At 41.7% G+C, this 13,065-nt stretch overlaps 2 protein-coding genes across 2 annotated transcripts in view; both read right to left on the bottom strand.

Annotated features, from left to right (window-relative positions):
* On the bottom strand, positions 1–9,944 carry fam20a (FAM20A golgi associated secretory pathway pseudokinase). Its single transcript, XM_062442936.1, has 11 exons — positions 9,124–9,944; positions 7,431–7,624; positions 6,889–6,939; positions 5,447–5,525; positions 5,025–5,117; positions 3,446–3,561; positions 2,179–2,359; positions 1,356–1,465; positions 1,176–1,257; positions 1,020–1,079; positions 1–899 (listed from the first exon to the last, which is right to left on the bottom strand). Exons 1-11 carry the CDS (start codon positions 9,492–9,494, stop codon positions 629–631), a joined length of 1,608 nt encoding a protein of 535 aa, XP_062298920.1. The 5' UTR covers positions 9,495–9,944; the 3' UTR covers positions 1–628.
* Positions 9,652–13,065, bottom strand: part of LOC134003843 (WD repeat-containing protein 49) — an 18,627-nt gene continuing 15,213 nt past the window's right edge. The window contains exon 17 of the mRNA XM_062443195.1: positions 9,652–12,634. The gene's annotated coding sequence lies outside the window, so the exon portion shown is untranslated. The remainder of the gene's footprint in view (positions 12,635–13,065) is intronic.

Genomic DNA, 13,065 nt, shown 5'->3' on the forward strand with positions numbered 1-13,065 from the left:
TCACACAAAATAACTTTATTCTATAATTTTAACATCAAGTGGACATAAATCTTTCTTTCCACATTCACAATATTCACCAGCATTCATTTGATAAAGTCCAAACATTTTATCCAGTGCATCAGAGCTCTCTCATGAACAACTTCACTGCTGATTTTGAGGAGTATTACAGTGAGAGAGCTCGTATGGCTTCATGTATCAATGTCTGCAGGTCTTTAAAAACTCTCCAAACTAATGACATCTCCCATATTCCCAGATTAATGGCCACTCTCCCAACTAATTTACCAACTGAAAAAAGTCTCAAATGACTCTAAAGTCCTTAATTTAACTGTTTAAACCTCTAAACCCCTGATCTACATGCACATAAAAATGAGAGCCTTGTCATAAAATCATTTATGACCATGAGAGAAACAAAAGGAAATAAAGGGCAGTTGGAATTTGAGGCCTGCAGTGATTCATGTCCTGAACCTCCCAAATGAGATTCCTTCGCTCTCTGACAAGCCCCCCCCTCGTACCTCCTCTGAAGATTTCACAGCATCTTCCATCTATGGCTTGTTCCTTAAATCGAAACCATCTGAGCCTCGTTTGCTCATAAGTCTTCTGTAGAGATGAGTCTTTCTTTCTTCCTTTGTTACCTGGCCTTTGTCATATCTGTGTCAGTCTGAGGTCCCGCTGTGGATTTGACAAAGTCTTTGGTGATGACCTCTTCCTCACCCAGCCTCCGGATGCAGCGCTGGACCGTTCGGAGGACCTTCTGTAATCTACGGTCCAGGGCTAAGAGGTGGGGCTCTGTCAGGATCGGACGTAAAGGGTCTCCTTGCAGGGACTCCCTCATCAGGTCGCTGAGCCTGAACTCTGGTCGAGACAAGAGCTGTAGCCTCAGAAGAGTGGAGCGCTTTATCCTGGGGGTGGAAAGGAGACGAGTGAAGAAAGGATGGATATAAAATTTGACCTAAAAACTTTTCAAATCTACAGTAAATCTACAAAGAAATACAGACAAGTTGATACCATGTCATACTTACATGCAGCACTGAGATAGTGGAGCAAGGATGGACATTTCATCATGAGAATGTTTCCCAAACCTAAAAACAGGATGTGTTTCCAAATGTGAGCAAAAATACGGAACCAAAATGTATAATTTCACAAGATTCCAATGCCTATCAAAGTTTTCATCTCACCCTCTTGCATTGTCCAAGTGAAGAAGGAATCCTTCATCCCCAAATTTGGTGAAAATCTCGTAGTGGTGCCTGTCCATGTTGCCTTTAGCAGAGGTTGAGAAACACATAAAATATGTGTTGTGATAGTGAAACATCTGGTGATAATGCGAAGATTAGATGATGTATTAGAAAAAAAAATACCTGTAAGGAAGTCAAAGATGGACATATCTATGATGTTGAGGAGCCTATTGCCAGAGTTGTAAGGATAAAGCTGCTTTACAGTGTCACAGTAGAAAGGATTCACTTCCCACCTTTAAAACAGATATAAAACATACATGAATTACAGTGGAACTCTCATCCAGGAATTGTTAACTGTATTTGGATATTATATTTGACCATATATTTGTAACAGTGTGAGAAAACAGTATCTAAAATTATCCCTCATATTCCTTATAACCCTATACCACCTGCTTTATGTAAAATCAGTATCACTGCATGGTTATTTTTAGACTTTTAAAACATTAGTAGAACAGCACCATTGCGAATAATGCTCCCCCAGCCTGTAAGCCTAATTTTATACTGTTAGTCACTGAGGCAGATTTCATGAGAAACCCCCTCAATTGCATAAAGACAAAACAGGAAGAGGTTGTGTTCATTCGGTAAATGACTTCCATAGATTAAAAAAAATAGCTGGTGGTGTAGCAGAGACAAAAAGAGAAAGAAAACTCTTTTATCTTTGTCAGTAACGTGACAAAGCCTTTGACCAAAGAGACAAACATCCAATTTGACGCTTTAAATGTGGTATGTTAGTGTGAGAAGGAGGCCACCAACTGTCTCAACCACAGTTGGATTAAAAGTGACTCAAGTATATGACTAATTTGCACCATGCTGTGCCTTTAACTTCACAATGTGATGTACATATTTCACTTTCAGCAACATCCTTCCAACACGATCTTCCCATTGAACTAAACCGTACTATTGAAATAAATGTCATTTTTCTAGTGTTCAGAAGTGGAGGTCTTACTCCTCTCGTCCGGTGAAGGTGTAGGAGCGTATCCAGGGGTTGGGGATGGAGATGCGGGGAGCAATGCTGAGTCCAGGCAGGTAAGCAGACAAGGAGCCCTCCAGCAGGTCGGGGCTCCCACACACTGCATACTCTGTCTTGCACACGTACAGGCACTTGGCAAAGAAACACGTGTTGTTCGCTGTTTGGGAAGCGAAGCAAAATGGTGGAATACAAATGAGTTTCTTGTTCACATGCGATTACACGCCTTTTGATCAGCTCTGCCTTCCCCTCAAGCTGGATGCTGTGTCACCAGCGAGAAAAACACAAAAACAGCCCAAAATAAGTCGCAGATACAGTAGACTACTCTTTATACTGATATATGCTGTGTTAACAAAGATGCAGAGCTGTTATTAAGTGAGATGTTTGCCATATAATGTCATCAATGAACACCTTGCTGTTTCCCCATGGCCAGGAATAAAAACACTTAACATTTGTGAAAAAGGATGAGGGTTATGGAGATACAAAATACTGGCTATTAGCAACATCATTGTACAAATATTGGACCTGATATAGACCTTCAAAACTTCTCCAAGATGGTCAAACAAAATCTGACATGCTACAAGGAACATAAAGGTTGAATGAACAGTTTGACATTTTTGGGAAAACAAACCTGTCCACTGAATATGAAGCTACAACAACAATTAGCTTAGCTTAGCATAAAGAAGGGAGCAGTGAGTGACTTCCCGGAGTCTCCGCTGGTTGCCTGGAAGCCTCCAGGAAGTCACTGGGTTAGGGTTAGGGTTAGGGTTAGGATTAGGCGTTTTTTTTTTTAGTTTATATTATATCGTTTTTTAAAAAGTGTATATTGATATAGATGCTAATTTAATGTTAAATGAAGTTTTATCAAATGGAACACATAACCGAGGCTTACTTTGGCTTACTTTTAAAACCCTAAAGATGTTGAGTTTACTATCATGGGAAAACTGTCAAAATGTGAAAATATTCACATTTGAGGAGATGCCAATGCATTTTTGCATTTTTTCCTTAAAAAATACTTTAAAATAATTACTCAATTATCAAAATATTGGCCAATTCATCTTCTGCCAATCAAGTGATAAATTAATCTTCTAATCATTTCAGCTCTAAAGCACTACCTCGTATAGTGTTGGTCAGTATGGGCCCAACAACAAACCTTTTTGCCAGGGCCCCACATACAGTTAATCCAGCCATGCCAGAAATGTCCAGCTATTCCATTACAAAGAAAAGAGACCTGCTGGTGCTTTACCTGGTGAGGTGAAGAAGACAGCTCGTAGGTCATCGTTGTGGGTCACTTGGAGGACTTCTGCTGAGATGTTCACCAGCCTGCCAGCCACTGGTGGGACCCTGCGGAAGTCCAGGATCCTACGACAAATAGGTTGATGAGATTCAGAAGTAAAACCTTATCTCTGTGAAAAAAGGGGGAAAAGTTTACAGTTCATGCCTCCACTCTGAATGTAAATGTAATGTGAACCCTCTAAAGATGAAAGCAGCCTTATCTGTGTCTCCTCACCTCATTACACAGGAGCCCACGGTTCATTCTGACTGATTCTTATCAATGAATACACCCTATTAACGGTCTCCACGCTGTATAATTCAGCCGGCTGTGTTCAAATACACTATCGAGAGCTTACAACACCCTGAGGACCATATTTCAGTCATGTGTCGAAAACAGTAATCAAACAGCAATCAGCGGGGGAAGCTGAATTGCTGTTTCTAAAATCGCTGGCATTCCCCAACTACTGATTGGAAGCGATAATGATACAGGCTCCTGGCAGCCGTCACAGACACAACAGAGAGACAGACGACACACTGCCACAGATTAAAAACACACCACCATGAATTCAAAATAGGAGAGAGCTGTCTGTCTTGGTGGATGAAACTGTAAATGATGCTTACATTTCAAAAACTGACAAAGATTTAAAATATGAGTACTAATGTGGCATAATAATAAGAGTTTGTGTGAAATTATAGTGATTGTTAGTCATTATAGCAGCTGTTGACGTGGCACTCACGTTGTTTTCTGTCTCGGCGAAACGATGACTTATCATTGTGTGCAGCGTGTTAATGATACTGTCTAGCACAGATGACAATTTCAGAGTGCATCATCTCAACTCAGCTTATGTGTGTGTGTGTGTGTCCATAGTCTGTGGTTTATACTGCTCAGCTGGTTGGGAAATCCAGGGTTGGGCAATCATGTCGCAATCTTTGCGTTAGGCTGAAAGGTTTATTTGCTGGCAGAAGGAGAGAGACTATTTTCATACCTGTTTGTTGGATTTTTGGAATATTTATAGGTTGCTTTTTCATTAGTGATTTTCTACTACCAGAATTCTACCTCTGCATATTAATGATTGCAAGCTCATTTCATCATTGCTCCTCTAAGACACAATGAATTAAAACATTTTTAGTAATTTCAGTCTCTTTTTTTGTCATATGCATTTTCAAGAATCATTATGATTCAAGAGTCTGATATATAGGTGATAACTAAGAATTGAGTGTGTTTCTCAACTGGTCATTATTTGAAATATAGGCGTGCAATAAGAAACCTTTAACAACTCATCTTTACTTGTTTTTGTTTTTGCATCATGGATTGTGCCTTTAAAGTAAAGTGCCCAAATAGAAACACATTTGTAGCACTCCAGTTTGCACCACAGCAACAACTGAGACCAATAAAAGACAGATGTGCAACCAAAACTAAAATTACCCTCAAGCACTACTGCTGCATAAATTCACAGAGAAGGCGCTCAAAACACCCAGAGTGAGTAATGACAGTAAAACAAGAAAAACAAGAAAGTGGGCATTATGAGTGAAGAAAAGGGGGGCTGCACCTGTCCAGGTGAAAGGCAGCGATCTCTGCGTTGTGTCTCTGGAAATCAATGAAGTAGAAGAAGTCTTCTGGAGTCACATCATCCCTCTGCTGCCTGACATGCACACACACAAACACAATTGAAACATACAAAGTGATCAAATAGTCACTTATAATGTTCAGTAGTATACAATCAACATGATAAATATGATGTAGCCTGACATAAGCTAGAATAGGACATGACATGAGATAATTTACTGTGATGTAAGGTTCTGTAACAGTCACAGACTTTGGTTTAAAATGTATTGCAGAGCCACTTTTTCTTTATATTTGTGTGATTTAAACTTAATGTCTATGCTTTACCTATTGGGCACTGACATAAATAAGGCATTTATTGTGTTTGATGAAGAACACCAATTCATCAATTGAGGATTCGCTTCTCACCTCATTGGTTTGAACATGGCCTTGGCAAAGTTGCGCATCTTCAGAGCCAATTTAAGGTGGTGTCCACTGGGCTTCACCACTGGAGCAGAGAGGCAGAAAGATGAGTCAGTGATGTTGGGTACAGGCTAGAGGAGATCAGCAAACTTTACATCACACAAGTCGACTTTTGTGTTTGAATGCTGCTGCGTAACAACTTAAAAACTCGACAGATATGACAGAAGTAGCATCATGGCATAAGGTAAATGAGACAGTGTTTCCTTTTCATCTTAAATCTCCAGGAGCCAGTTCAAACGTTGGACTATTTTCTACTGTAGATACGCCTGTTCCCAGTGAAAATGGGGGGTAATTGGGAGTTGGTCACACAGCTTGCGCTCTGCTCTCTCAGCAACTTGTGTTCCTTTTTTCTCTCTCTGGTTGCATATTATGTCACAGCAGTAGACCAGACTAACCACACACACTCCCTGCTATATACTGTGAAACTCCAGGGTATTAATAGTTAACAATCGCACAAAGTTTACATTCACTACGTTTTTGGGATAGATGAATCAAAGAGGACCAAACGGCTACAAACAGCCTTTGTGTCTGATGAACACCATCACTGTTGAGTTACTGAGATAATGAGAAAACCGCACGAGGTTAAATTTAAAAAGGAGGGAGTGATTGTTTTGTTGCATTTCTTCTTAGGAGTGAATGACGTTTGTGTGGTCAGCCTCCTCACTGTGCAGGAACGCTGGTGAGACGCTGATTGAACAAAAACATGGAATATTAGTCACTTCACATACCTTACAGGGGTATAAAGTATGAAAAGATTATTTTTTTTTTAGGTACTGAAAGGCTTTTTGCAATCCAATTTTTTTTAGTATTGTCTGACTGAATGTTGTATACATATCTTTATAGTAAAAAAACATATTTTGTACTCTACGTATCTTTGTCAGTAACTTTTTCAGTTATCCATCCATACATTTGCAGCTTTGCATGGCATTCAGAGGTAGTAGATGACAGTGTAGGTGGTGGCTGGTGTGTAGGTTGAAGCGTGGAAAACATTGGCTTCCCTCAGAGCACGCAGACATCAAACATTTAATTAAGAGCCCACCCTTTGAACACCAACCAAAGCCTGTTTTTGTTGGGCGTTTTTCCGCCCCAGAGCAAGTGTCTTAACCAGAAAGACAAATCTGAATTTTTGGTGCCAAACAAAAAACAAAATCCTCACTATCACAAAGACAGCAGCGTGTTTGTCTCCGATGGTGCCACCAAGCACAGGGCGGAAAAAAAGAGAGAGAGAAACAAAGGGGCCAGGCAGCAATCGAACACACATGCTGTTATGTGCTGTACGCTACACGTGGAGCTACACAGCATGAGATATGAGATTTTTAAAAAACATCAAATCCCAAACAGTCCAAAAAATACCTTTCTTATTGAATACAGTGGTGAACTGACTGTACCTTGAGTACAATCGCATGCTCCTTTTAGAGCCTTCTCATCTTGAGTGTAATCTGCAAAAGAGAAATATTTGTTAGTTCATCATTTAGTACATGATTATTACATTCTCAATTTTTCAAGTTGTCTTAAAGCAATAGTCAGGAACCCAAATGAACACTGACACATGCTTTTTGTTGCTGTTATTGATCCTCCTGGAGAGCCCTCCATAATGTACTTTCATTGCAAGTGATAGGGGACAAACTCTACAGTCTTCCTTCTGTGCTAAATGCATTTACATTTTTATTTGAAGATAAGTTGAGGCTTCAGTTGTCCAAATTAGTCAAATCAAGTCAATAACTTTCAAAGTTCCTGTATTTTTGGTGCCAATTCCCTCTTCCCCTCGTTTGACAAAGAGACTACCTTCTTGATAGCTATCATTTGGCTTTACACAAATTACAATTAAATGTGACACTGACAAACAGATATTTTAGACTTCATCCATCCATTTATTCATCCATCCATCAATCCATCCATCCACTCATCCATTCATCCATCCGTCCGTCACCTGCGCTGACGACCGTCATGCTCTGCATGTCTTTGAGGAGTTGTGGGACAGTAGGGTCATCACGGGAGTACAGAGCATAGCGACTTATTCCCAGATGGAACTTCAGCCAGCTGGCATCAGGGTCAAAGGTCACTTCATGCTCAGTCACAGTCATGTTGGAGATGGCTGCGGCTTCACTGTAGTATTTCATATGTCTGAGGAGTGAGATGTCAGACAGAGGGCAGCTTTAGAAGCTGAATACAGACAGCTATCGTCTGTTTAATATCATATCATCACTCAGCTGTGAATGCTACTTAAAATCAATGAGGTAGCTGACTGAAAGAGAACATTTACAAGAAATATGCTGCTTGGAAATCTTAGGCAGGCAAATTAAAAACACCTTTTAACAACATTTTTAATAAGCAGTGCTTTTTTTTGGGAAGACTGCAGATTTAGTGGCAGAACTGGATGGCAAAATGAAATCAACAAGTTTCCTTGAAAGCAGGTCATTAAAAATGAACAAATCAAGATATAAACATTTATTGAAGGCATTTAAACAAGTTTAGCTTGTTTTGTTTGCCCCTGTGGCCTAAATTCTCCTTCACATATTTTTTTATTTGTCATCTTACAGGCTTTTTATTGTTTTTTATAGACAGTTAAAACAGTTAAAGACATTTCCACAGCCTCCTCCTCTCTCCACTATACTTAAAGCCTGAGCTAGAATAATCTGAGACCAAAACAAATAAGTCTGTGGCGAGAGGGGCACCGCATCGCCATAGCTGACCGCACCAAGTGGGACGGTCATCTCCCAGTCCAAACAAAACTTCAGTACGAGTCGGATAAAGTACGGACGGAAAGGAGTAAAGAGCTATAAATATGCTTTTCTTAATCAGTCATCTTACTGAGCCAACAGTCACCCAGCAGGCTGAAGTGACAGATCAGGGTTATCAGGACAACGGACAAGTGCATGCCACAGAGTAAAGTCAAACAGAAGATAAAAAGGAGAAGAAAATGTTGCAGTTATATTTCCTGTTGCACTCAATGCAATGTCAGGAATGACGCACACGTAAAACAGGTGGATCAGGAAAGTACATTCAACCCGTTTCCTTTTCCTGTATGCAAACATAACCAGCTTTCACTATTCATTTAAGCAGCCCCTCACAAAAAGCCTTGCTTGAGATGCTGCAAGATTTTGCAACTCTTAAGCCTTTGGGCTATCCATTGTTTTGTGCACATTTACATGGCAGAAAGAAAAAGAGAGGGGGATCCATTGCTCATATTTCTTCATATTTTTCCGCCTAGAGAGCCCAAAAATCTGTAGGCCTATCTCTCTGAGGGAGTGTCGGGATAGACAGACAGCCTCACGAGCCAAGACAGCTACGGCTCCCACAGATTTAAGATGGGCTTTAGCAGTTTTAAATCCTTGTTTACCTTAAAGAGAGCGTTCCAGACACGAGCTCTCCGAATGACATGTTTGTGAGCCCCAACCCACTTGACATTGGACTTTGATGACGCACGCCTCACACAGGGTTTGTTGACTTTTTGTAAATCACTTTTGCCTGAGAGCAAACATTTAGGATTGTCTGGGTGTACATTTATTATCGTGAGCGAAGTGTATTTGAACTATTTTATATTATAAATTATGCTCTCTGTGTGTGTGTGGGTGTGTGTGTGTGGTGTGTGGAAACAAATCATTTTTAAAGCTGAAACTGACCTTTCCCAGCGTGACACCTTCTTCCTATAATATTCCATCAGTTGCTCAGCCTGCAGCAGCTTCTCCTCCAGCCCGAGCACTGGAGTCTGGATGTTATACAGAGGATGAGCAAAAAGCCTCCCCAGCTTCGAGCCCCCATCCGTGGGTCCAGATGTGGCACCATACAGGGGCGGCACAAAGGTCCAGTTGGAAAGACGCGGGGTGGCGAGGCCGCCCTGCCTGGGGAGGGTGAGGTTGTTGTCACCACACGCGCAGAAGTATCCCGATCCTTGCCCCATGCTCCGCAGCTTTGGCAGGAGGATGAAGTACAGGTCAGCAGAGAAGATGGCTGTGAGGGTTGCGGCCAAGAAGAGACGGTCTCTCCTCATCATTACAGAAGAGGTGAGAGAGAAGGGAAAAATTGAAAAACAGCAAGACTAGGTGCTGCTCCAGAGTGTGTGAGGCATCACTTGTAGGCTGCCTCCAGTCTCCCACACAGTCAGCCAGGCAGAGGCGAGAAGTAAGCAGTCAGAGGTTGGTCCAAGTCTCTCTCTCTCTCTCTCTCTCTCTCTCTCTCTCTCTCTCTCTCTCTCTCTCTCTCTCTCTCTCTCTCTCTCTCTCTCTCTTTCTCTCTTCCTCTTTCTATCTGTGTGTTTCAGTCTGCTCCTTCCAACCTCACTTCTTCTTCTTCTACTCCTCCTCCTCCTCCTTCCTTGGCAGCAACTGAAGAGAGAGCTGAGCTGAGAGCGAGCATGTGTTAGCAACAGTCACTGACAGTTTTGGCTGCTTCCAGAGACCTGCTGCTCCGAGAGAGCGAGGGAGTGTGTGTGTGTGTGTGTGTGTGTGTGTGTGTGTGTGTGTGTGTGTGTGTGTGTGTGTGAGAGAGAAAGAGAGAGAGAGAGAGCATGCATTGTGGGTGTGTATGTGCAGGTATGTACACAAACAACAAATGACAAGTTAGCAGAATGAGAGAGTGAATGCAATGATGGTGCAGAATACACACACACACTCTCTCTCTCTCTTTCTCTCTCTCACACACACACACACACACACACACACACACACACACACACACACACACACACACACACACACACACACACACACACACACACACACACACACACACACACTCTGACTGGTTTTAAAGCAAAAGTCCTTGGAAGCAGGAAGGGGTGGAGACAGTGCGCTTCTTATCACAGCAGATCTGAATGAAACTACGTCCAGCTGGCTTATTCACTCTGATGCAATACATGTGTGTGTGTGTGTGTGTGTGTGTGTGTGTGTGTGTGTGTGTGTGTGTGTGTGTGTGTGTGTATATTCTGCCAGTGCAGGTCCAAGTCCAGTTTTCATTCATGTGTACGTTTTGAAACTGGTTCCCTTCCTCCACGATGGTGTGACTGTTTAGATTTTCAGGTGTGAAATCTATGCAGGTTTGTGACTTGCTTCATCTGTGTTTCCTCCAAAGGAAGGCGTGGAAGGGAGCTTCCCTTACCTCTGTTATCTTCTTTCGTCTCCTCCCTGCTCCTCCTCATTAACTAAAGTCCACTTTCACTCCTCCCATCCCATTCCTTCAAACCTTCATCCTTTTCGCTCCCCTGTCATCTTCTCTAACCATCTCCCTCTTCCTCTCTTTCTCTCTTCTCTTCTGTTTCGCTGCAGGCAAAATTCCCTGCTGCACTTTCCTTCCTGCTGCTGCTATTCCCACACATGAATCCCTCGCTTTCTCCCTGTCACGCCGATCTACAGAGAGACAGAAGAAGTTAAGAAAAAGGCAGCACAAGAAAAAAAAAAGTTCTTGCACAACTTAAAATGAGGAAACACGCAGGGAAAATAACACCTCCCCTCGTTTACAGACCACCTTTTCTTTTACTCCCTCTCCCTCTCTGATTTTTTCCCCCTGTGAAAACATGCAGTGAATAAATTACGATCGCTGCTTGTTGCCTGCGTCTGCTCTGAAAGCCCTAAGCGGCTTTATACTGAGGCAATGGAGATCTCGCAGGGCATTTCCCAGCCTGCATCTGCACTGTTGTGACTGTGGTATTTTGGAACATCTGTTCGTCTGTTTGGGTGTGCGTGTTGGTGTGTATGCGTGGAACAAAATTGCACGTCAATGTCTGGGAGTCGCTCTCTGGAGTGTTTTACTGTCTCTGAAGAGAAAACAGGCTGAGAAACCTTTGCTGATATTGGAAATTAGTGAAAGGAAGCTTTAACCTGCCATTTAGCCAGACTGTGGAAGCACTTCTGTTATGCCTCGCACACACACGCGCACACACAGACACATACACACACACACACACACAGGTTTTTTAGAAGGACACAGCTACAAAAACAAAAATAAATTTTAACTTAAAACTAACCTCTAAGGCAAAAAAAACTAATGCTCCAATAGAGTTCCATAGGTGTACCAGAGTGAGAAATGTATGAATATGCCATTAGTGTTTTCATCGTGCAGCACAAAAAGAGGTAAATATATTCACTTTGGTTGAAAATTCAATCATTTAATGAATTCAGGACATCTATGCCCATCAGCAGACAGAAGATATTTCTGATGACATGAAGTAAAATGGTAGAAATCAATAATGCAGATGCCCGAGGGGGCAAAAGTACAGTCTACATGACTTGCCCTTGTTTGTCCCAGCTGTGTCTGTTTGTATTTGTACTGAGAGACAAACTAGAGAAAGGGCTCTGCACTCCCCCACTCAAATATCCAGACCAGTGCTTAAAATAACCCTTTTTTATAGGGATGAGTGGAGAAGCGCATGCAACGAAGTTACAAAATCGAACATAGAAAGAAAACAAACAAAAACAGAGCAGTGAGTCTTGCGTCACCAATTTGTGCAATTCAGCAGAGCTGCGATGATAAGTGCAGAGTGGCTCAGATGTCTGTCTGTCTAGCTGTCTTTTGGATGACCCAGAAGTCTCAAATATCAGGGAATTTCACACTGCGCTCTTCACTTCAAAACCCTGATGATAAAAGAACTACAGCAATCAGTTCAATGTGAGCTGCTGTAATCACACAAACAAACAAAAAACGTACATGTGAAAAGCTGAAAACAAGGGAAAGGAAGTGCAAGCAGTCAAAGGGATTTCCATGTTGAGTGTTTCACAAATGGCAAAGGGGAAAAGGCATTGCTAAAAATGATTTTTACAGAAGGTATGGATGGTATCAGCTAGAGATGGCACAGAGGTGATGACATGTGAGAAGAGTTTGTGAGGAACTGAGAAAAAAAAGACAAGATGAAAGACTGGGAGAAATACAAAAAAGAAGCTGTATTGAAGGAGAAATCTCGCCAGCACAGTTTTCGTTTGACATACTCAAACTGACACATTCAATTTACAGTTTCAAGACAACTTCATAAAATAAGAGGAAAATGGGGAAAAACAGTGTTCCTGTCTGCATCTTTGTCGATATCTGACTGGACAGTTGGCTCACTTTTCCTTCCAGATGCTGTGAGCTGAGCTCTGTGCTGCCAGTCAAACAGCGATACACTCAAGAGATTGTGGGTAAAATCCTCAGTGGGGGAATCTTCTGGAAAAGAAATATGATTATAAATGAAAAACAGACTGGTTTAGCTTCATAAATTACATAAAATATGGAGCAGAGCTGACAGAGCACCATCATCAAGGCATTTCTGACATTCTTCCTTCAAGTGAACATCTAAAGCAGAGAGATGAATCGATGAAAGTCTTTTTTACTTCCTTACTGACCTCTCTGCGGTCAGTCCAGTCTAGAGGAATTGGTACTGTTGGCAGTCTGGGCCATAAATGCACAATGTGGAAATAAATGTTGAATATAAAGGAAAGAGGTCAAAGTTGAGAGATGAGAGCGGTGCTGATGAGAGGAGAGATCAAGAGAGAGATTCAGAGCAGTTGAGAAAAAACAATAGAAGGAAGAACTGGAGGAAAGACGTGCATGCAGATGGAGAAATAAAAAAACAACCCTATTTTGTTCCCATCAGA

This window comes from Scomber scombrus, chromosome 21, assembly GCF_963691925.1.
Source record: "Scomber scombrus chromosome 21, fScoSco1.1, whole genome shotgun sequence".
NCBI classification, from domain to species: Eukaryota; Metazoa; Chordata; class Actinopteri; order Scombriformes; family Scombridae; genus Scomber; species Scomber scombrus.

Coding starts and splice junctions, on each gene's coding strand:
- fam20a (XM_062442936.1), bottom strand. CDS start 9,494: ATGATGAGGAGAGACCGTCTCTTCTTGGCCGCAACCCTCACAGCCATC. Junction 3,562..5,024: donor GCTGCCTTTCACCTGGACAG/GTGCAGCCCCCC, acceptor TATTTGTCGTAG/GATCCTGGACTTCCGCAGGG. Junction 1,466..2,178: donor ACCTTCACCGGACGAGAGGA/GTAAGACCTCCA, acceptor TCTGTTTTAAAG/GTGGGAAGTGAATCCTTTCT.